Source organism: Balaenoptera musculus, chromosome 8 (assembly GCF_009873245.2).
Source record: "Balaenoptera musculus isolate JJ_BM4_2016_0621 chromosome 8, mBalMus1.pri.v3, whole genome shotgun sequence".
In the NCBI taxonomy this organism is placed as follows: Eukaryota; Metazoa; Chordata; class Mammalia; order Artiodactyla; family Balaenopteridae; genus Balaenoptera; species Balaenoptera musculus.
The window spans coordinates 4,166,910-4,189,814 of NC_045792.1; the positions used below are offsets into that span (position 1 = coordinate 4,166,910).

The 22,905-nt window shown below is 50.6% G+C and overlaps 1 protein-coding gene across 5 annotated transcripts in view; it reads right to left on the bottom strand.

Annotated features, from left to right (window-relative positions):
- Positions 1-261: 261 nt before the first annotated feature.
- The window catches only part of APLP2 (amyloid beta precursor like protein 2), a 69,490-nt gene continuing 46,846 nt past the window's right edge, over positions 262-22,905 (bottom strand). Inside the window, exons 4-18 of one of the 5 annotated variants that reach the window (XM_036861132.1) lie at positions 22,330-22,442; positions 21,354-21,547; positions 20,779-20,978; positions 19,513-19,680; positions 16,102-16,232; positions 15,067-15,141; positions 13,573-13,731; positions 12,749-12,877; positions 9,695-9,794; positions 8,069-8,221; positions 6,060-6,095; positions 3,215-3,300; positions 2,418-2,492; positions 1,941-2,096; positions 262-622 (exon numbers count right to left, since the gene is read on the bottom strand). In XM_036861132.1, the coding sequence (XP_036717027.1) occupies positions 521-622; positions 1,941-2,096; positions 2,418-2,492; positions 3,215-3,300; positions 6,060-6,095; positions 8,069-8,221; positions 9,695-9,794; positions 12,749-12,877; positions 13,573-13,731; positions 15,067-15,141; positions 16,102-16,232; positions 19,513-19,680; positions 20,779-20,978; positions 21,354-21,547; positions 22,330-22,442 (1,877 nt within the window). In that variant the 3' untranslated portion in view covers positions 262-520. Of the gene's footprint in view, positions 623-1,940; positions 2,097-2,417; positions 2,493-3,214; positions 3,301-5,741; positions 5,949-6,059; positions 6,096-8,068; positions 8,222-9,694; positions 9,795-12,748; positions 12,878-13,572; positions 13,732-15,066; positions 15,142-16,101; positions 16,233-19,512; positions 19,681-20,778; positions 20,979-21,353; positions 21,548-22,329; positions 22,443-22,905 lie in introns of those variants that run through there. The other 4 variants (XM_036861134.1, XM_036861133.1, XM_036861135.1 and 1 more) reach the window with 4 other exon arrangements.

Genomic DNA, 22,905 nt, shown 5'->3' on the forward strand with positions numbered 1-22,905 from the left:
TAGTTTCTCAGCAACTTTCTGAAAGCTGATTTAAAGCTATAAATGAGGAATACTGCCTCTTTTTTAAAAATAAAAACCAGGACAGTGAGCCGTGAAGAGCTGATTTACACAACGCGGCTGGAACAAACGGCCGGCGTGTAGCATGTACAGTCTATCACTGAAAATCAACATTTTCCATTTCTACAGAGAGCATGTGTGAGACAATACGATAGAAGTGGGACTCCTGATTAAGTTAAAAAAGAAAACTACATCAGTCAAATATCTGTAATAGATAATTTTTTCACTTCATTTAAGGTCTATATATCATATATTGTTATATTAACATTTTTTTCACCCATTTAAAAAGAATGGAAATTGTGATTCTACAGTAGTACTTTATAGTCTTAAGATCCAGGAGGTCTGAGTGTAAGATGAAATCCTCTGGAAGTAACTGTCGGTCAGTCGTAGATCCAAACCTCTGGACATCTGCTGCCTGCCTCACCAACCCCCCGACTCCAGCCGGGTGTCGTGCTTCGCCTGCTTAAATCTGCATCTGCTCCAGGTATTTGTAGGTTGGGTTTTCGTAACCATGATTCTGCATCTTGTTCAGGTGACGCTCTTCTGGGGTGAGCATTGGGTCGACCTGCAGGAACAAAGATGGGGGTTATTGCGTGAACCCAAGAGAACTTCCCAGGGCATCAGCAGACCTGAGCTGTGTGATCCCCGGGAACCACGAGGTGGACCAAACAAGAGCAGGCGGTGAGGACCCAGGAGGAGGAAAGAGAAAAGAAGAGAGTCAGAGAGGCTAGGCTACTGAAAGCTGGAGTCCACGTTGGAGAAAACAGTGAGCTGAATCTCCCAGCACCACAGTGACAAGCCTCAGCTCTGCCGCTTCTCTGCGGGGCAGCCTCGGCGAGGGCCAAGGGGCAGGACCAGATGACCTCAGGTCCCCTCCAGCCCTGGAACCCTACAACTAGGCCAGTGTCCAGCAGGAGGTGAAGCCGGATAACTAAGACACACGCATTTGCATTCATTTCCCCCAGCATATTCTATTCTTTATTGTATTCATTTTCTAGAATCAAGACACTGTGGACATTCCCACCACTCACCAAAAACAAGTGTAAGTAAGCAGTTCTAATCACAGATGAGCAAGAGATGGAAGAGAAGCAGCCTGGTCTGGCTCTTTCCGAATTTACTGTTGCTTTTTTCCCCATTGAAAAAGAAGAGTGTTATTCCTATTTCATATTTTTAAGACTCAATTCACTCACATTGCCATTGTTGCCTGAACTGTCATATACCTGGTTTTCTCCTTATAAAACACGTCAAAAAAAAGCAAACTATGGGGCTTCCCTGGTGGCGCAGTGGTTGAGAATCTGCCTGCCAATGCAGGGGACACGGGTTCGAGCCCTGGTCTGGGAGGATCCCGCATGCCGTGGAGCAGCTGGGCCCGTGAGCCACAATTACTGAGCCTGCACATCCGGAGCCTGTGCTCCGCAACAAGAGAGGCCACGATAGTGAGAGGCCCGCGCACCGCGATGAAGAGTGGCCCCCGCTTGCCACAACTAGAGAAAGCCCTCGCACAGAAACGAAGACCCAACACAGCCATAAATCAAAAAAAAAAAAAAAAAAAAAAAGCAAACTAATAAGAAAGAAAGAAACAGTATTAGCAGTCCTTCATTCTCAAACATCTATAACGCACCTGAAAAAAAAGGAAACGCTAAGGAAACAATCTGAGAAAACAGTTTTCACCCTGGGCAGCATAGAATGCTCCTATGCTTTCCTCGCATTCACGGTCGAAGCCCAAATTAATGTTAAGAGTTGGCAACAGCTCCTGTGACAGGATCAACTTGACTCAGCCGAGGCTGACTTCCGAGACGTGACCTAATAATCCAGAGAGCCATCTGACTGACGCGCAGCCCCTGACGAGACGCCCGAATTCTGCAAGGCCCCCGGCGGCTCACCTCCACGATCCCGTGGCTGATGGTGCCGTACTGCCTCTTCCTCAGCATCACCAGGCTGATGACGATGACCGTGGCGACGGCCACCGCAATGACCAGCAGACCGATGAGGGCACTGCTGCTCAGACTGAAGTCCTCCCGCAGGGGCCCCACGGATTCCTACCGTAACGAAGCAGACGGGCGACAGGGTGTGAGAGACGGCAGGCAGCGGGGGAGCCCGTGAGCCTTCGGTCGCGCCTCCAGAAACCCAAGGGGGCGCCCGGACCCTGCCATCCAGGTCGCCGGACAGGTGGGGGGAGCCCCCACCTCTTGCAATCTCCATGGAGATTCGAGCTTGAGCTTTCTTATCCGAAAGCACAGGGGAAATGGGGACGAGGGACCTTTGATAGCGTAAGATAGCGCGAGGTGCTCCCAGGAGGGAGGGAAAACGGCCGAGGCTGGCGTGGGACCAGACATCAGGTTTTGGAGCGGGACACATACCGGCCCCTCCTCGAGGCCTCCGACCCTCTCGGCGTTGAGAATCATTTCCTTCACGTCCAGGGTCTCGTCAATAACCTGAAACGGGGAGGGGGGGGAGCATGTCGCCAACTGGGAGGGAGGGCAAATTTAGTGTGTCAGTGTTAACTGCTTCTCGTCCCCTCCATTTACCATTTGGTGGAGGGAAGCAGACGCCTGATGGACACCCACTAACCCATCAGCTCTGCGCCATTCACCTAAGTCCGCGCACCAGACCCCTGAACAAAGGAGCAGGTGTGGGTGCAAAACTACTGTACAGCAGTTGGTCTTTTAAGGGCTGTCCCCTGCGTTTTCCTTTAGGTAACCCTTGTGGAGATATTTCAGCGCAGATTACCAAGCAGCCGCGTTTAAATATCAAATTCAGTTAAAGATAATCCAGAAATGTAAGTGATAAAAATGCTAGATGAATAATTAATAGGTGGTATAAACCTCAGGCAGCGTAAGAACCAAATTCAACTCTATTCCAAGTTATTAAATCTCTACTCATTTGAAATGGCCTCTCATATTTTATTCATGCCTTTAGTTGCAAATATATTTTCCACCGTATAGCAAGAGCCGAGCTACTGCTGAAAAATAATTCTTTATTCACACCCAGACTCTACACAATACAGCGCATCTGTGGGAGCAGTCAGAGCCTGCCCGTCTGCTAGCCTGTGGAAACGGACACGTGGAGGTCCATCTGGAAAGCATCTAAAACAGTGCGACTCACTCGAATTATTCCCAAAGTTAACACGGGCACAGAGCAGGGGGAAGCGGCTCACCATATTTTCATCCACTTTCTTCTTACTGTTAATCACTTTCTCCTCGGCCCCGATGAGTCCTCCTTCCTGCTCTCCCAGCGCAGATCCTGTGTGGGGAGAGCACACCTCAGTCTCCTGGGACAGCCTGACCTCACGCCAACCTCACAGAAGCAGCAGACTCCCTCCTGAGGGCCAGGGAGCCCTCACCAAATGCCCCCTCCCCTTTCTCGATATGCTGCTTGTTCCTATTTTGGAGGATGCACCGTGCTCCACAGGGGTGAGTGACGCAGGACCGATGGGTGTCATGGAGGAGGAGAGAGTGCTGTGCTCACTGTGCAAGCCTTCAGGAGACGATACTTTTTGTACTATAAACAGAAGCTGGATCCAAAGGCATTCCAGCATCAAAACACCCGCGACCCACCCTGTGACACTACCAAGCACCCACTACCCCTCAACTCACTCCTTTGACACTTCCTCCGAGTGGAAGACCTGCCACACCAGCAGCGAACCTGCACGCCTGCCTCAGGCACCGTCTTCTACGCCACAGGCAATTCTTTCTGCCTGAAATACCCTCCCTGACCTTATACCCTTCCTATCAGCTCTTTTTGGGAGACATTCCCAGGTTATTATACTTAGAGTCACTGTTTGTAATTATTGATTTTCTTCTGCGTCCCTCACTAGGATGTAACCCTCCCGGGGCTTATCAGACGGTCACATCCTCAGTGGTTATGACAGAATGAACAGGAAGGAAGCCTTCCCTACATGGGGAGAATTCTAACGCCGGGGTGAATGGTACCTTTCCATAAACAGAGCAAGAATGGCAACAGTCTCTTGTCAAGGTCAGACACTGCCTGGGCCGGCATCACCTGTGCGTGGCACTCCTGACGACAGTGTCCAAAGGCGCAGCACAAACCCAGGGAGAGGAAAAGTGAGGCGCAATCTTCTCTATTTTTAGCCCCAAAGCATGTGACTCCTAGCTCTCCTACGAGTGCCTCCTTAATAATATTATATACAGTGCTACACAGACGCCTGTGATTTGAACCTTTTATAAACAGATCAACCTGGCGGCATACTCGGCATTCTAAGGTGACCACCCGTAAGTGAGCAAGATGCCGACACAAGTATTTGCAAAGCGCTGCCGTCCCAGGCTGCCAGAGGCCCAGCCACAGCAAAGCTCTCCAGCTCGCGGCCAGACTCGCTCTGGACCCAGAGCCGCTAGTAACCGCGCTGCAGCTGCTTGAGCCCCCGGGCCAGCTAACCCTTAACTCGTTAGAATGCAGCCAGAAACGAGGCAGCCTTTTTTCCACAGCTTTCATTTTAAAGAAGAGTTTCACAACTTGATTCTAGGGTGAGTTAAACCAGGGCTGGCTTTTGTAGTCTCAAAATGTCAATGAAACAGCAACAGTGCATTTCAGCTATGTAAGAAAGAGGACCCTCTCTCGGCAGGATGCTCATGACCCAGCCTAACAAATTCTAACTCTGCGCCCTTTCCATCTCTCTCTCTCCTCCTCCTCAGAATTTCAAAGGTCATAGGGCAGGATCCTATTTCAAAAATAACGTGGCACTGAACCAACAGATTTAAAGTCCTACTACCAGCGCGCAGACTCTCCTAACACTTTTATTGGTGGTACAACCCTCATGTTTCTTTAACACGGACCCAAGGCACTTTGGTTTTATAGAATGAATAAACAAGGGAATTTAACAGACCAAAAGTTAATGTTTAAACTATCCCAACGAATAACAGTTGAAGCATAAGGACAAGTTAAACTTTTAGAAAATTCATCTTCATCTAAACGTATCCAAGATGTGCTGCTCAGAGGAACGCCCACACAGTGATGAAGAGGCAGATCCCAGTAGAATAAAACAAAGCACGTGCACACGAGTGACTTCTGTAGAGCCAGCTCACACCCTTGTGTTCTGAGAAGCAACACACACACCACTGCCAAACCCTCAGCCAGGGCACAGCACGAGGCAGCCTGGTCAGTCTGTGAACGTGTGCCCTTGTTCACGATGACCCTGGAGGCTGGACTGCCCCCCAACTCCCCCCAGGAAATGTGGCAGCTATACCGCGGTCTATGAAACAGGAACACCACGGGCTCTGAAGACGGAGGAAGCTGAGTTCAGATTCTGGTTCCTCCACTTCTTAAACTCATGACTGAACTCTGAGGCTGCTTCAACTGCCTTATCTAGCAAAGAGAGCTAATAACCCTACCTCCAGTGTGTTCAGTGGGTTAAACGAGATCAAGTGTGCAAGCATTCAGCCTGTGCTCACACGCAGTGAACTTCATCTGAAAAGTGGAGACTCGTTACAGCAAGTGTTCACTTGTCTCAACCTGTTTCATCCATCAGCTTCTACTATGTTCTGAGGGGACACTACATCTCGGGGGACATGAGACAGCTGGAAACAGACACTCGGACATGGACAAAAGGCAAAGGACAGCTAAGAAGAAAGGGAAAAGATGTATGTGGGAGCAGCAGAGAAAAAGAGGTAAAATAAAATGACTCTCCACCCGACCATAAGCATGTTTTTATTTATCCTAGGAATTTGCAACCAACCTGTTTAAGCTGGATATACTTTTAAGGTCTACCCAGCTTAAAAGGATTTATGAAGGCTCTACTTTGGTTACTCTGTATTCCTCTGTACTCTCTGGACATCCAGAAGGGCAGCTCAGGATGGCCACCGGGTAAGCAAACCCACGGACACTGGGTTCTGGGTGCCGGAGGTCAGGCTCCTCTGGTCCTCCCACAGCCATGTCTGAAGGCATGAGGCGGAAAACATCAGGTGATGGAATGGAACGGAACGTGAAACTTCCGGGCAAGTGAAAGGAATGAAGGTCTTAGGGGGTACATCTTTGACAAAACCAACCTGTTTTCATTGGGTGATACACTTCCGGCTGAGTGTCTAGCAGAAAGGAAAGCAACAAAAACAAAACAGCACAAGAGGAGATTAAGAAAAAAATCCCTTCTTTCAAAATTCCTACCTTTGACTTGACTTTCTCTATAACGTGAACAAAAGCATATTCTTCCTTACAAACTGGGCCTGAGCTGCCCCACAAGCAAACGGCGGTAAGAGCTACAGCAGAGGACTGGAAGGAAGGGAGAGAAGGCAGGCGGTCTTGGGTCTTTTGGGGGAACTTCTGTGAGACTCCCAAATTATTGAGCTTAGCCCCAAGTTATTTTTCTTAGAAAATAACAAAAACACAAGTTGGCACTGGTTGTGGTTTTCTGAGAAGGAGACAAGGTCCTAGTTCACAAATGTCCAAGCAAGACGCGCCCCCATCCCAACAAGCTGAGGAAGTAGGGCCACCCTACGGCCCCGTGGGTGGGGTCTGAGAGAGCAGGCTTAGGGAGTGCGCTGGCACCACGTTATTTATCTGGCTCCTTCCTCGGATTCTCTTTTACTATCAGAGGGTCAACTGTACTGAGTCGGTACCTCTGAGAGAGCTGGTTTAGAAGGAAGGCACTTGTGTTAGGGTCTGGAGGCCGAGCTGGACGCCCCCTTCCTCGGGCCTCCGTAGCAGCACCACTGGATCTGCCTAGGAGTCAGGACCGCATCAGCTCAGGCTCACATCCTTATTACTCTCTACCTACAGAACACGTGACCCTGGGCAGACACTTAACCTCTTTAAACCTTGGATCCCCAAACGGGGAGCACTCCCAGTCCCTACCTCAGAGGGTTATTCTGGGAAAACAATATAAACAAGAGCGTCCATGCACAGTGCTTAGCCGAGGCTGGCGTACGAGGAGGACTCTACAGCGGTGGCCACTACTTTTAACATCACCACCATCAGCCACAACAGCAGCAGGCCAATAAATAGAAACTGATTCCACACCCTGATCTCAGGGCCTGGGCTCGGCAGCTTATTTATTTCTGGTGCAGACCCACAGCTTTTTTTTTTTTTTTTTTAATTTATTTATTTTTGGCTGCGTTGGGTCTTTGTTGCTGCGCGCGGACTTTCTCTAGTTGCAGCGAGCAGGGGCTACTCTTCTTTGCAGCGCGCAGGCTTCTCATTGCGGTGGCTTCTCTTGTTGCAGAGCACGGGCTCTAGGTGCGCGGGCTTCAGTAGTTGCAGTGCATGGGCTCAGCAGTTGTGGCTCGCGGGCTCTAGAGTGCAGGCTCAGTAGTTGTGGCACATAGGCTCAGTAGTTGTGGCTCGCGGGCTCTAGTGCGCAGGCTCAGTAGTTGTGGCACGTAGGCTCAGTAGTTGTGGCACGTGGGCTCAGTAGTTGTGGCTCGCGGGCTTATTTGCTCCACGGCATGTGGGATCTTCCCGGACCAGGGCTCAAACCTGTGTCCCCTGCATTGGCAGGTGGATTCTTAACCACTGCGCCACCAGGGAAGTCCCCAAACCCACAGCTCTGAGAGATCCCTACAGACGTCGAGAACTGGCAGGGAATGGAAGAAAGCATGCCTGTGCAGGAGGAGGCAGAGGGACAGCTTCTCAGCCCACCTCGCACTTGAGTGGGTCAGGTCACCTCTGCAGCCCCCTGTCACCTACCTCCCAAGACTCTTAGGAAAAGATGATGACAGCCTAGAACACGAAAGTGCTATTTAAGCTGCCAAGGGGCTTCCACGTGGAAGGCCTCACACACTGGAGGCAGCTGATGGGACCAGGACAAACAGTGGGCTTTAGGCAAACTGTCCATGAAATGCGAGAAACATCACAAACCTCCCGACGTTACTGAAGGCTCCCCACTCGGTGCCTGCAGGCGGCAGGTGCTCGGTGAACCCCGGCGCCTCCCCTGCTCGACCTGCACCGGGAACACAGCCTCCCCAGCACAAGCCCGCCCCAGATCTGACTTCAGTTTTCTAACCGCATTCTTCCCCGCCCCCCCGGCCCCCGGCGCCAAGCTGGGCTGTTAGCGCACACGCACCTTCGTTCTCAGGCAGGGGCGGGAAGGGATGGAGGGGGCGGAACGGCAGGACCTCGTCGCTCTCCTCCGAGCTCACCCGCACGTCCACGGGGGTCTCTGAGATGGAGGCGGTGAACTGGTCCATGTCCGCTCGCTGTTCCTGAAGCAGCTCATCTGACAAAGACAGATACGCAGGAGCCAGCTTTGCAGAGGGATCTGGTTCCTAGGCACAGGACCGCCTGCATGGGGCTAATTCGCGTCATTATGGGTGGGATGCGAGCTCTGCCTAAAGGGGCGTCTCACCAGCTCACAACACGGGCCACGCACGACCCCCTCTCCTCTCTCCTGAGGGTGTGCCCCCTGACTCCGCTGACTGCAGAACCCCGGCGCTGGGAAGCCCACGGCTGCATCCTGGGCCCCCCTCTCTCCTCGATCAACTCCCTCTGGGTAAGTGGTTTCCTCCTACGGCACAGTTTTAAATACCATCCACGGATCATGACTCCCAAACCTGTTCTTGCACCTGCACCCCCGACCTCTGGCTCACCCACCTGGTAGCCTACTTCACACCTCCACTTAATGTCTGAGGGCAATTTCTATTTTAACAGGTAAAGAGAATGCAGCACCCAGGCAGCTGCTCACAGGAAACCGGGGCAGAGCCAATGCTTTTCTTTCCCTCAACCCCCTGCCCCACCCAGCCCATCAGCACATCCTGTTCACCCTTCCTCTGACACACATCCTCAGGACCACTCACATCTCCATCGCCTCCATTCCCATCTCTGTGCACTCAGCCATCCCCTTCCTCCTGGATTTTGACAACTGCTTCCTGGGTGGTTTCCAATTTTCATCAGCTCTCAACAGAGCAGTCTAGTAATTTTTTTTTAAGTTCACACTTTTTAAAAACATAACCCAGATCTAGTCACCTGCTGGTTTAAAACCCTCGAAGGGCTTTCAATTATCCTAGAATAAAATCCAAACTCCTTGATTTTGCTAAAATCTCTCTATTTAAACATCAGGCTCTGCAGTCGTCGCTTCCTGTGCTCAGTGTTTCCCCCCGGGGGTCGCCGTGTGGAGGGCTCCTCCTTATCATTCGGATCTCAGGTTTCCCCCAAGGAAGCCTGACCACCAGGCACCCTCCCCGTCCCATCCCAGTTTCACCTCTGGCACAGCACCCATCCCCACGGACACTCGTTTTCCTGACCGTTCCCTCCTCCTAAAATGTGAGCTCCAGGAGGTCTGTCTACTGGTACACATTTTACTCTGTGCCACACAGTAGACACAACAAACGTTTGTTGGATAAATGAAGAAGAGAGAGACCAGAAGAGGGAGAAGAAGTGAGAATGTGAATAAACAGATGCCTTAAAAGACACCAGCAATTAAGGGGGGAAAGGGTAACGGGAGACTCGCTCAGTCCCTTGCAAATTCACACCCTAGATTTTTCTTCCGGTAACAGAGTGAAGGTCAATGAAACTCAAGGCTCTGTGGCTCCCAGCCAGGACCTGACCCTGCCACGTGAGCCCAGACTTCTGAGCCCGTGGCACGCTAATGCCCGGCTTCATGGCCTCGCGTGTCCTGCTTCTCTCATCTGGCACCGCCATCACTCCTGAGCACAAGCCCCGCCTGACTGTGATGCAAACCGTCGGCACCCACCAATTTCCTCTTGGATTTCCTGGGCCACGTAAGGTACTTTGTAGAGCAGAGAAAGGCTCTGGTTCCGTCTTTCTTCAATCACGTGGAGATGTGTCATCACCTGCAAGCACAGGATGAGCGAGAGGCCTTGTCACCAGAACAGCCGGGCCAGCCTGACACCCACACTCTTCTGCAAAGACCGATGTTCTCTACAGAGTCCAGCAAAGCAGCTGGTCAGGGGGGCAGTATGAATCCTCCCCGTGTTTACTGGCCACCGTAGTGCAAGAATGTGTGTATTACCTCTCGGTGATCTAAGGATTTATCCAGAGAGTGCTCCAAAGTTAAGGGAGAATTTTAAAAATTTCCTTAGCCAAGTATTGATTTGGTTTTCACAGGAGGCACTTGCTAACTGTACTATAAAAAAAGAACCCAAATGTGAACAACGCCAGACACTCAGTAAGGTCCTTCTGAGTGAAAGAGGAGACGAGTTGGTCAATTTTTACCACTGGTCAGACAAGATGAGGTAACAAGGGAATGAAATCACTGGTTAAAAAGCAGATGTGAGGGGTGGGCCCATTCATGGATTTTTGCTTCGTGAAGCAGCTGCTTGAAATGATTATCACAGTGAGCATCAGAGCTAGTTTATTCCTATTTAACTAAATTAGCTATTCCTTCAAAACTGCACACTGAAGTATAAATAAACCTGATTTTTATGGGGTGATAAGGAAGGCATATCTACCATCTGCCTTACATAGCTCACTGCCTTTTCTGAATGCAGAAGTTCCAAGGTTGTTCATCCAAAAAAAAAAAGAAAAAAAAGTCATTAAAGTGGTCACTGAATTTTATTAAAAAAAGTTTTTTTTGTCACTGAATTTGAGAGGTTTTCAGGGTGGAAATGAAAGGAGATTTGGACTACATCCACCCCAATGACACTGTGAAGCACGTGGCTGTACGTCACACAAGCTCCTCAGGAAGGCTAATCCCACCGGGCTACACCTGCAGCCACCGAGCTCTTCCTAAAGAGGGCGCTCGGAGCCAATGGATTAATTATGTGGGCTTGAAGCCATTAACATGAAGGGTCAAAATGAAAAAAAGTTAAATGGAAAGATGCTTTTATTGTAGATTGATGTCTCTCTGACCTATAAAAGCAAAGATGAAAGCCATTTAATTTTATACTTGCCATTCTTTCAATCAAGTAAATTGATGGGAAAGCACCAGAGTGAGTGCTTTAGAGAATAAATCCAAGTGGAAACGGAACCGTGAGCTCCCCAGTTTCAGCAGTGGTGACACTGCCACATGTCGGAGCCTGGCAGAGGACGGTTCCTACACCTACGAGGACAAGACCACAGGGTGGGATGCTGGGCGCCAGGGTCTTTGGAGGGCCCCCTGGAGCTGCAGTGTGTGGGGGGAGACAGCAGCACATCACTCACACCTCAAATCGAGTGCACACGTTCTAAGAGGCTCAACATATTCGGTGTTTTCTAGAGTTTACATAACAGGACAGGGAACAGGCCAAAGGCCAGTGTAATCCCGCGGCCGAGCTGCCCCAGGATTAAGGGCTCCGAGCAGACAGTAAACATCACGCAGCAAAGATGCTCCGCCTCCCAGGGCACTCAGGTGGTTCCCCGATCCTGGCTCGCAGGTTGATTGAACACACTGATCAAGGTCTCACCTTTCCTTCTATTCTCACCATACAAAACAGGCTGTTTTTCTATAAAATACTACATAATAGTCTAGATTTTCTACAAAAAAAAAAAATTAAAAAAAGATTACATTTTTTAAATTTTAACTTTATTTATTTATTTTTGGCCGTGCCATGCGGCATGTGGGATCTCAGTTCCTCAACCAGGATTGAACCTGTGCCTCCTGCATTGGAAGCGTGGAGTCTTAATCACTAGACCGCCAGGGAAGACCTACGTTTAAAAAAAAAAAAAAAAAAAAAAAATCGGGTAGACCTGAAAAATTCTCACCCCTGTCAGGATGTAAGCTTTTCCCACCTGAGCTTCCCGGAAGCTACCCGAGGTCTGCTGGCCTTTCCTCCTTCTCTTCTACTCCATCCAGCTTCAGACAGAGCCTTAGCTCCAGGCCCCCAGCAGAGGCCCCGGGGGTCCCCAGACCCATGCCCTTCCCACTCTTTAGGACACTGAGTTCTTTCATTAGCTGAACACCCAGCTGCTAATGTGGGCTCCGTATGTTTAAGGACAATTCTTCTCCATCTTTACAGTTAGCATAATTAATTCCACGCAACTGTGAGCTGCTCAAGGGCAGACAGGATTCAACTATGTGTGGTCAGATGCTGGAGCAGAACTTGGCAGCAGATGGGGCCGTAGGGGAGCCCCCCAGGGCTTCTGGGAAGTTCCCCTACAATCACACCACAGGAGCAACAGGAGGCAGGAGGGGACAGGTACCCAGCCTGTGCACACTGGGTCCCCACAAGCAGCACAGGGCTGGGTTTAAAATACGGGAGGAAATAGAGTAAGATCAGTTATGGCATCACAAGGCCCTCTAGGAAAACTAATAGGCAGACTGTTGTAAAGGAAGCTAGCAGTCTTGTAGGCAAGTTCATTTCTATGAATACAAGACAGTAAAACTCAAGTTAATACATGGTCAAAACGAAAATCAGCCAAGTAGGTCCAGAAACAAACCTCTATAGATGACTGCAAAGACCAGTAGGACGCAGCAGGGGACAAAACCCAGGGATGTAAAGTGTCTAAACACAAAAACTATACTGTACAAAAGAGACCAATTTTTAAGATGTGCTTGATATATTTGCCTAGAAAGAGATTTCAAATGTTAATTCTGGTGGGACCCTCAGCCAGAAATACACTGATATAAAAATGATCTCTTCAATATAATCTTGCATTCCTAAACCTTCAAGAACAGTTTAAGTAGGACATACTTAATATTAAAAAGTATGGAAAAGATATTTTCTAAATAGTACCTTTGCAAAAACCAACTCTTGTACCTACTGTCTTTGGAAATCCAAAATCATTTCCTGAGGACTAACAACAACAAGCACGACCATCTGTGCTGCCCGACCACCGGTCAGAGCGGTCTCTCCTCTGGCTGGTGTACCTGGGACTTCATCTGGGCCGCCTTTTCGGGGTCGACAGCCAGCACGTGCTGGTAATGACGGATGGTGTGGAGGCGATCTTTGTTCTCAGCGCGGACGTAGCGCCGCAAGGCTTGGAGAATGCGATGGGGCTACAAGAGAGAACAGTGGTTTTCACGTCCAGAGACTAGGGAACTGAAAACGGGCAGGAAAACGAAGCTTTAAAAACTCACTAAGAAAGCCAGCCTCAGCGAGACCCAGGAATGAAAGCTGTACCTTTAAAGAGCTTTCAGTTACCAAGTAACAAGAAGCTACCCTTCTAAGTACCAAAAGCTAAGTTCCACAGTTATAGTGGTTCCTCAACAGGCAGCATTTTCCAGAATCTCTAGCCCACCGTCCTCCTCCAATCTGTCTGTTCCCTTTCCTGAGCTCGGCGCCTGCCACCATAAGCACAAGCACAGGGTGACCTGTGTCACCCAGAAGACTTTACTTGCTTAAGGAGGCTACAAATACCTCCTTTTCGATCCTCTCCATCCCCCAGAGCAAGGCAAGTTAGAGCTAAGGGATAAAGTTTGACACCACTGGCAGATAAGAACGGCGATATGAATTAACTTATCATCTTATTTAGAATAGAACTGGTTCAAAAGCCTTTGTCCATGGAAGACGTGTTTTTATTCTTTGAAAGTAAGGCTACTATAAAAATGCAATAATTGGGGAACTACCAGCCAACACCCCGAGGTTCTGCTTTTCCGGCGGAAGCCGCGTCCACACCACAGGCGGCCCGCGGGCCCTCGAGCGCGATGTGAGCTCACACCGGTTCCACACACGCTACTTCAGCGATTCTCACCCGCGGAGGGTCGGACTGCAGGGCGGCCAGGTAGTTCTCCAGCGCCACCCGGCGGCGGTCGTTGAGCATGGCCTCCACCCGCGCCAGGTGCGTCTCCACCAGCTGCTGCTTCTCACTGGCCGCTTCCCTCTCCAGGGCCTCCACCATGGCTTGGAAGTGCTAAACCACAAAGCGGGAGCCACATCGAGTTCACGCACCTGCGGGCATCTACGCACACGGCGTCAGACCCCGCCCCCGCTCTGTGCCCCTCCGCGCCCAGCGCCCCCGCAAGCGGCACGGAGTCGTGTGGAGCAGGGCTGAGGTCGCAGGACGCCTCCTCTGACTTCCGTCTGGACACTTACAGGTGACCCTTGAACATCGCAGGGGTTAAGGGCACCGAGCCTCCCTGCGGTCTAAGATCCCAGTGTAACTTACAGTCGGGCCTCTGTACACGCGGTTCCGCATCCACGGATTCAGCCAACCGCCCATGTGCGGTGCTGTGGCCTTTACCATTGAGAACAATCTGCGTGTAGGGGGACCCACGCAATTCAAACCCCTGCGGTTCAAGGGCCGGCTGCACTTCCCCATCTAACGAGAGCACGTACGTCTGGGCTCCTCAGCACCTCCCTAACTGAAATCCCTAGCACGCAAGCCCAGGCCCGGCCTCTCCGTGTGCACCGCGAGGAAAGGAGGGCCGTTCTTCCCACGCTGCAGCAAGGCGCCCCCAAACCACAGTCCTGTCCTGTGGCAGGTGAGGCCGAGCCATTCACACCAAGTCCTGAAGGGCGAGCTCCCCGCGGGGCGCCTGGCCAGGTCTGCAGGCAGGTTTAAAGCTGCCGAGCTAAAGCTCCCTGCGTAGGGTGCACTGGCTCTGTGGAAATTAACATTCGCGGATTTTCTAGGTTACTGATAAAAAAGCAAAGGTGAGCCAATAAAATATCAACATCATGAGAGGAGAGATTTCAGCTAAACATAAACGCAAGCTGACTTAAGATGTAACTAGTTTTATGAGTCCCAAATCAGTCCTGTAAATTCCTGTCAACAACCTCCTCTAGCCAAAGGGAGGCAGCTGCTGTGAGTCTGATTACATCCTTACATCCAAAGTTAAAGATAAACTGATAGATTTATTTTCTGCCTTTTGACTTTTCAGTAAGTCTGCAAAAAAAAAAAAAAGCATTCGGTACTGCAGTACTGCCGGAAAACAGGGCACAGCCTAGAAGGAAGATGCCCGAGGACTTCTGCCAGGAAAGCAGAATAAACACAGCCGAGCTAAGGTCCCTTCCAGGCCTGAGTGAGGCATGCTCTGCTCTGAGCTTTGGCTTCCCTCCACCGTAGGTGAGCAATTCTAGAGAACGCCAGTTGGGAGATGAAAAACAAAGCAGGCCAGTGAAAATTTCCTCGTAACGTAAGCTCTCAACCAAAAGGGGGTGTCAAACTCTAACTTGTGGGGACTCTGGCTCCGACCATACTCCAAAGGGTCAGCCTGGGAGCCCCTCTCTGGAGGACACGTCTCACCTGAATGAGAGTCTGCCTCTCTGCTTTGGGGAGGTTCTTGGCTTGAAGTTCAGCCTCTTCCCATTCCTTCTTCACCTGGAACAAAGGTCAAAGCCACTATAGCCAGAATCATCTCTGAAACAATCCCCCCATTTTCTAAAAATACTGCCAAGCCCTGAATGTAATGTGGACAAGTGCACGAGGAAATCACATCCCACAAACTCATGAGCTCAGGGTTTGTCCCAGAACTGCTGCCTCCGAAGATGCAGGGCGTCAGCTCTCCCAGGGGAGCCCCATGCCACGACTGCCTTGTTCATAACCTTGGGCAGGTTATCTACCAGTCTCCGGGCCTTAGTCTCCTGGGGGTGGGGGGAGGGGGAGTACCTACTTCTCAGAACTGATGTGGATAAAACAGAGCAACAAGCATTTCCCAGCATACAAGCCCACCACAGGGGATGTGTGGGATTTTAGGTGGTACCCAGACCTAGCAAAAAATTCCCTTTTCAATTTTTTTTTCAACCTTTCCAAGTAAGTCTAGGAGAAAGTTGCACTCTGGTGCTCTGTTGCTCTGGCACTTATAACTCCTTGAAGGAAAAGAAAGCATCCCTGAAACTCCACAGGCCAACAGTATCTAGCTGGAATGCTTTAACACTGTTTGCTTTCATCCAATATATTTTTCTAGTTACCTTGTTCTAATGGTAAATGATACTAGCTTTCTACTTACAATATTGATGTAAAGTTTCCTTCTTCAAAATAAAAAAATGTAAAAAGCTAGTTCATGGCAAAGAAAAAGAGGCAGAACATAATGTTTACAGGAAGTGCTCCTCGAAGAGTCTGAAACAGATAAGCACTCAGAGGATAATTCCATGATCGTGGAGATAGGGAGGGGGACTAGCTCCGCCCAGAAGGCAGGCCTGCCTGCTTACACTCTCACACCTCATCTGTCCTAACTCAGTTAGCACAACAACCTGGGGAGGTGGCGTCCCTCTGCTTCAACCACGAACCCCAAGTTAGCTGATGCCTGACAGCACGAAGATACAGGAGCCCGAGGTTTACCCTGTCCATCCGGTTTCGGTGCCGGATTTCCAGCTGCTCCTTGGCCTTCTGGAAGCGCGCATGCTCATTGTCATCTGCAGAGGTCTCGAAATACACGTCGACATCATTGGTTGGCAGTGGAGTTGGGGGAACTGAAACAAAGTGACCAGAGGGTTCTCTCCAGGGGTCGGCCCCACGCGGAAGTCGCACGATGCTCAGGGAACGAAGCCTGGCTGGGCCTGCAGACGGGACCGGCGTGTCCGGCACCGCGCTCAAGGGCAGGCTGCGCCCGTCTGCTGGGACGCCACTCCATCTTCCTCACCCAATATCCAGCCACCGGGCCCGTTCGCACCCCGCCTGTACCTTCGGGACCAGTGAGGCATCTACTTAGGACTTCAGGGGCAGAAAAGGAAACCACTTCCATACCTTCCCTCAGTTCTTGAAACCTTAAAACCTAAACAAGAACTACCCTATTGAGAGCATCTGACCAGAGACAGGGCTGAAGTCAGACGTGCAAAGGCACTGCGGGGCTCGGGTCTCCTCTTTTTCTCTGGCTATTTTTAGGTCACAACTCACTTTGGGCAACTGATTCAACTGAATGTTCTTTGCACACAGACTGGGCAGATAAAGTCCAAATGCTCCAGCTCCAGCTGCTTAGTTTTCAGTTCCACTGGAGGTCCCTCAGCCCCAGCCCCACAGCAGGGGCAATGTATTGGACAAGGGCTTACCACAAGTGTGAAGATGCTTTGGGCTTTTCTATCCATGGCACTCACTGGCCTCACCAGGCCACCACCCAGGGACCAAACCCGTTAGAACAAACGCTCCGCACTAGTCTAAGTTCCTGAGTTCCTACCAGCCCCAGGCAGACGTGTATCTGCACAAAGGACCTTATCCTCATCCAGGAAGGGTTGAGATGACAGGTTTACTTAGTCCACCTCTTAAGAAATACCTGTGGAAACTCTCATTACCCCAACTCACTGGGGATTTCCCAGGCCAAGGAGGAACGTCAGGCAACCTGCTCACACAACTTGCTCCATCGGGACACACTTGAGAGCCACTTGGAGAGCAAAAGCCAAGATCAACGAATTTTAATTCAAAAACAAATCCTCCCGGTTTCCAGAACTGCGTAACTTTAACACAACATGAGACCAGCTGGGTAACTGATGAGTGTGACCACAAGTAAGTCAGCCACTCTGCAGTCCTTCCATCGGGGTGTCTTCATTCACCCTCTTTTACTGAGTTTTAACCCTAGAAGCTACGGCTTAAGTCTTGTCAAGAACATCTATCTGGCTCCTACATTAATTTAAATAGGATCTCAACAGCCAATTTTCAGACTATAACTAAATCAGAATATGTACAGCTAGCTTCAGAAACCACATTCCCCACAATACTCAAAAGCTCAGCCAGGGGAATTTCGAAGCACTTAAGTCCACTGGTGCCAACAAACATGGCGCCATTGGCAGCGCACGTCCGCAGCTTAAAGGCTTACGTGTTGGAGACAGAGCCTTTGGTTCATATCGCCGGGCCGGATGAAGGTAATACAAGCGCAAGCTGCCTCCGCCCCACCCACCCCCCTGCCCCCCGTCGGAACGAGAGGGCAAAGGGGCAGCAGGTCCGGAAGCTTGGTTCTGAAGACACGATGGGCTCGAACCTAGAACCACATCCGTCTGTCTGTGTGCAAGCGACCAGCTCAGGAAGCCGGAAATGCGCAGGCCTCAGTCCCCTTCAAGGAGGGAAGCAAACTTGCCCACAGGAGCAGTGATGCTTCTAGGCTCCGAAGCCCTGCAGCCGGGCCCCATGGCCTGCCGGGAAGCACGACCTTGCGGGCTTCGCAACCGTTCCCGCTCCAGCAATCTGCCAGCCCCCGGTGTCTTACGACACCGTCCGCCTGATCCTCTGGGTAAAGACCGCACCTCCATATTCAGCAAGGTCTTTAACGACCCAGGTTGCTCAGGCTTTGACCCCAAACAGCGTTTTGCTGCCCCTTAGTTTAAGAAGTTTTACAAAGCAGGAAGGATCACGATAATTTCTCTCTATCTCCATCTTTCCTAAATAAAAAAGTTTCTGCCACCAACGTTCCCTAAGGGCTCATTTGTTTTCTCATCTTTTCAATCATTTCAAATAAAAAGTTCACAAAGCAGCAGCTGGAGTGGAAGCCCTAAAAGTAAACCATATCATATTAAGATTTAAAAAATCTTTTGGTTGGGGAAGGAAAGAGGGAACAAGATGGCATATGAACGAAAAAACCATCAGAAGCTACAGCCAAAAATCTTTAGAGCAAATACCAGGAATGGCAGCAGCTCATTATTCCAATGAATTCCAGAACCAGAATGAAGAAGGGTCTGCCTAGCTGGAGGGTTTTCCTACACACAGGTCAGAAGTGCTCCAGATGAGAAAGAGGGTCTTAAACAGGAAAAGGGGGAACTATGAAGAAAGGCAACCTACTGACATCTAAGTAAACCTGACTCAGCTGAACACTGAATTTCTTTGTGACCAAAGAACACATAAACTAAAACTCCTAAAGCTCTGCCTGATCCAGCGCTGCCAGAATACTGGGGAAACAGAGTCACCACCACTTGGCTGCAGAGCACGTTCCCTGGAGTGCATATGGCAAGATGTTCCAATGTTCTCGGCTCCCTGAAGTGTCCGTATTGTCACCTCTTTGGAGAGTAGGTGACCCCCTTAGCTAGTGTGCATCATGGGGGGTTGGCACAGGGCCGCTCAAGACAAGAGTGAGAGATAAAAGCCTGGACACAAGATGTGCAGAACTCACGACCTGTCCGCTTGTCCTTCGTGAGTTTCAGCCTTGAACAGAGGAGGGCAGGGCTGCCTTCCCAACCCAACCAACACGGAGGCTCCGGATGAGAAAGGGCAGGCCCCGGGCTCTCCCCTGTGGCAGGGAGGGAGCGCCACCTCCTCCGCCATCACTGCTACCATTATCACCGCTGTCACCACCTCCATCACCACCATCACCTCCACCACCACCATCATCACCTCCACCACCATCACCTCCACCATCACCATCACCTCCACCACCACCACCATCACCTCCTCCTCCACCACCACCACCACCTCCACCACCTCCATCACCTCCACCATCACCTCCACCACCACCATCACCTCCACCGTCACCATCACCTCCTCCACCACCTCTACCATCACCATCTCCACCACCATCACCTCCACCACCTCCATCACCTCCACCACCACCTCCACCTCCACGGGCCCATGGTGAGCACAGGACACAGAAAACTGAGCTGATAGCTGCCGAAAGGAAAGCAAAGCTAGATCTAGAAAGCACAGAGAGAAGAGCAGACGACCAACAGCAAACACCGAGTGGGCAGGGAGCACCACAGAGACGCAGTCACGAGTACGCCGGGGGACAGAACGCTGGACGGGATGGAGCTACACAGCCAGGGCGGCGGGACTTACTCATCACTTTACACACAGCCATACAATACTCCTCAGACTCAAAATTGTTCCTGTTGCCGCCGCAGCCGCCATATATAAAGCGCACGCACTTCCCCTTGGAGAGGTCGAAGTACCACCGGGGCATCACGGCCCGGCAGGGCCCCGTCAGCGCCTCCTGGGAGCAGACAGCTGTGTGGAAACGGTCAGAATGTCAGCAGGGGCCGGGCAGCAGCTCCAGGGGTTCACAGAGCTACAGACCAGCAAGGGGAGAAGGACCAGGCGACACTTAACATCAGCGAAGGCCAAGATGGGGCAGCACCTGGCGCCCTGGCCAACGCAGTTGCCAATTCCTGCCAGTCAACCCTGAGGAAGTGGTCGTTTTCCTTCCTGATGCAAGAGAGAGCCCTAGGCCCTGAGAATACGGACTGGTGCTTTCTGCACTGTCTCGAGTCTAGATCGGGGCAGGGCTGACATGGAGGGGCCTCACGCTTCTCATCTGTGAAGTGGACACAGCTGCCTGGTTTGGCCGTCCCGGGGGTGTCAAGGGCAGAAGGAGACAGGCAGGTGCAGAGGCTGTTTCAGTGGCGGTAACCATCATAAACACTACTTAGGCCCCTGGAAAGGACGCGTGTAAGTTCTATGTTCTCCATGGTGAATCACAAACTTCTAGACTCATTAAGTCATCTGCTCCTGGTTGAATCCTGAGTAATTCTTCAGATCTTAATTGGTTTCGAATATCCTATCAGCAGGAGGCTGCACATAAAATGGTGTAGAACTGTCACAACTTTTTTTTTTTTACATGGTGAAATGAAAACACTGCTGGCCCTGATCCCTTACCAGTAGGTCATCAAATTCCACCCTCCCAGCTGCAAACCTCTTTCTGATGGACAAACAGGGCAGCCTACAGATGGGAACACACTCAGGAAGGGAACCAAGGAAGTGACTTCCACTCCGAAAGGTTGGGGCTTTAGCAGTTACTGAGGAAGGGGATCCCCCTCAGGAGAGACCATTTCCGGCTGAATGTGGAAGAATCCTGCCCGAGGGCAGACCACATGGTCTCTCTAATTCTCTAGTTAAGTCCTTACAATGCAAAGCTTAGTTTCCTGATTAAAATCTGTCACTGCCTGCAGCGCCCAGAGCTGACCTCACCTTCGGGGCATGAAGCCACCCTCCTGTGACTTACCTGTGAGGAAAGCAGTCTCTAGGCAAATTAAAGAATATTAACAAATTCTAAGTAAATAACTGCCAGGTGGATTTTACAGCCGCGGGGGCTCTCCGTGGGGTTACCTTGGACGCCGTGAGAGATCTCCTTCTCTGCAGCGGTCCCGTCGCTGCTGGGCTCGGTCGGGCTCTCCTCGTTGTGGTCGTCTCCCTTGAAGGTGTCGTAGTAGTAATCGCGATCTTCCACCACTTCCTCCTCATCTTCCTCATCCTCGTCCACAGCTGCTTCTGTGAAGTCTTCCAAATCTGCTTCGGTAGGAAATTCACTGAAGGTCACAGTAAAAAAGGAAGGTTAATACCAATTGCTATGCACAGAGCACAACAATGAGTCCCTTCCCTGTTCTGAAACACAAAGACAGAGGCAGGAAATAAGCTCAGCCCATGGTGAGCTGTGCCGCTAAAGCGCTCAGCCCGGCCACCTCAGCAGAAGGGGACCGCCAGGCAGCAGGGGCCGGGCTACCCTGCAGGAAGGCACGTGGCCGGGACGACGCGCTGCTGAAGGCCACTGGCGTGCCTGGGCTCAGCCACGGCCCAAGTGAGATGTGCCGGCCCAGCTCTGGCAGGAACGGGCAGTGCCCGCTTCACCAGGAAGCCAGGGGCCAGCAGCCACGGCCATCCGCAGGCTCAGGACAGGAGGTTACCTTTTATAAATATCATAGTCTTCCTCTTCATCTTCCTCCTCCTCCTCCTCCTCCTCCTCCTCTTCTTTTGACACAGCAGATTCAACAATCTTTGTCTGAGGGCAGCACACATACTCGGTGCCGTGGAACTGGTCCACCCCACAGGGGAGCAGCATGCCATAGCTGTACAAGGTCATTCCCTGAGTCAGGCAGGCCTGCGGGAAACCCACAGACCGACATCAGAGCACAGCAAGTGCGGTCAAAGACCCCCCGATCCCTAGCTTTATCCAAAAGAATCCCTTACCAAATCACAATGTCAGCCTTTCTCACGGACACGTAAATTTTTGGCCAAAAAGTTGCGACCCTACTATTTTAAGATTTACAAATTTTGCTTAATTTGCAATGGGGAAACATCATCTGGGCTAAAACCAATGAAAGCCCAAAGTTGGAATAAAATTAAGGAAAGGAGGTTTCTTTTAGTAATTATCCACGCTGGTTAATGGTGGTCAGTGGTAACATACATTCCTAATTGGTGAGGAATTCAGAATTACTTCAGAACTAGACAAAAGAAAGGCAACTGGCTGGAAAACCAACTTAACGCAGAGGACAAGCTAAGAAAGGGTCATTCTCCCCACGGGAAGAATGAAATGATATCTAAACCTGTCAGCATGCATGTCTAGACACAGATTTTCTATAACTGGCTATTTCCACACACGCCTTAGGGTTTGGGTGGCCTTGCAGGGGGCCCTGCCGACAGAATCCTTACTTAACGATCTTTTTCATGTCCTTGACTTCAGGGGCTGAACTGTTAATACTGTACTTCCTTACAAAAATATCTGTTCTTCTCCCAACTAGTTTTAATTTAAAAGATACAAGTAATTGTAAACTTTGATGAGATAAAGGGAAAGAAAATTAATTTAAAATTATGGTAAGGTGTTGAGAAAAAATACTACTTTCCTAAAAAACAGCCCTCGACTTTTTCCGTCTACTCCTTTACCTCCTTGACCACGGTGTGCCAATGCTGGTGATTCTCGCACACTTCCATCCGCTCCTTGTGGAAAAACTGGCACTTTTCTGGAACTAGCAGAACATCACTTACAAACTCGCCCACTGGAAAAGAGAAGCTTTGTCAGAAGCAAATCTGATCATGATTCCAGGTGAAAACAACCCTGACTGCAGGTTACCGTGATGGTCACACAGTCACGTGCGGACAGGAGCGGTCTCTAATGCGTATAAGCTGATGTGCACCTCATCTTCCAAAGCCAACTGGACGTTTCAGCTCCAGGCCAGCAGCCACAAGAGCTCAACACTCTGTTACAACCACAAAGCCTGGGACTTCCTCACTCCTTCCTGACCTCAATCCCTTAACTTCTGGTGCAGGGCTACAGCATCCTATGGGCGAAACGGGAAGAGAACTCCCGTGTGTGACCTCAAACACACACAGGTACTCCCCACCACCTCTGGCTTCACGTGGACAGCATTCCTAGCCTCTTACTTCAATTTCTGCCCACATCAGTTCTAATAACAAAACGCCCAGGAAACTAAGACTGGGTGTTCTCCCAAAGAACAGGTG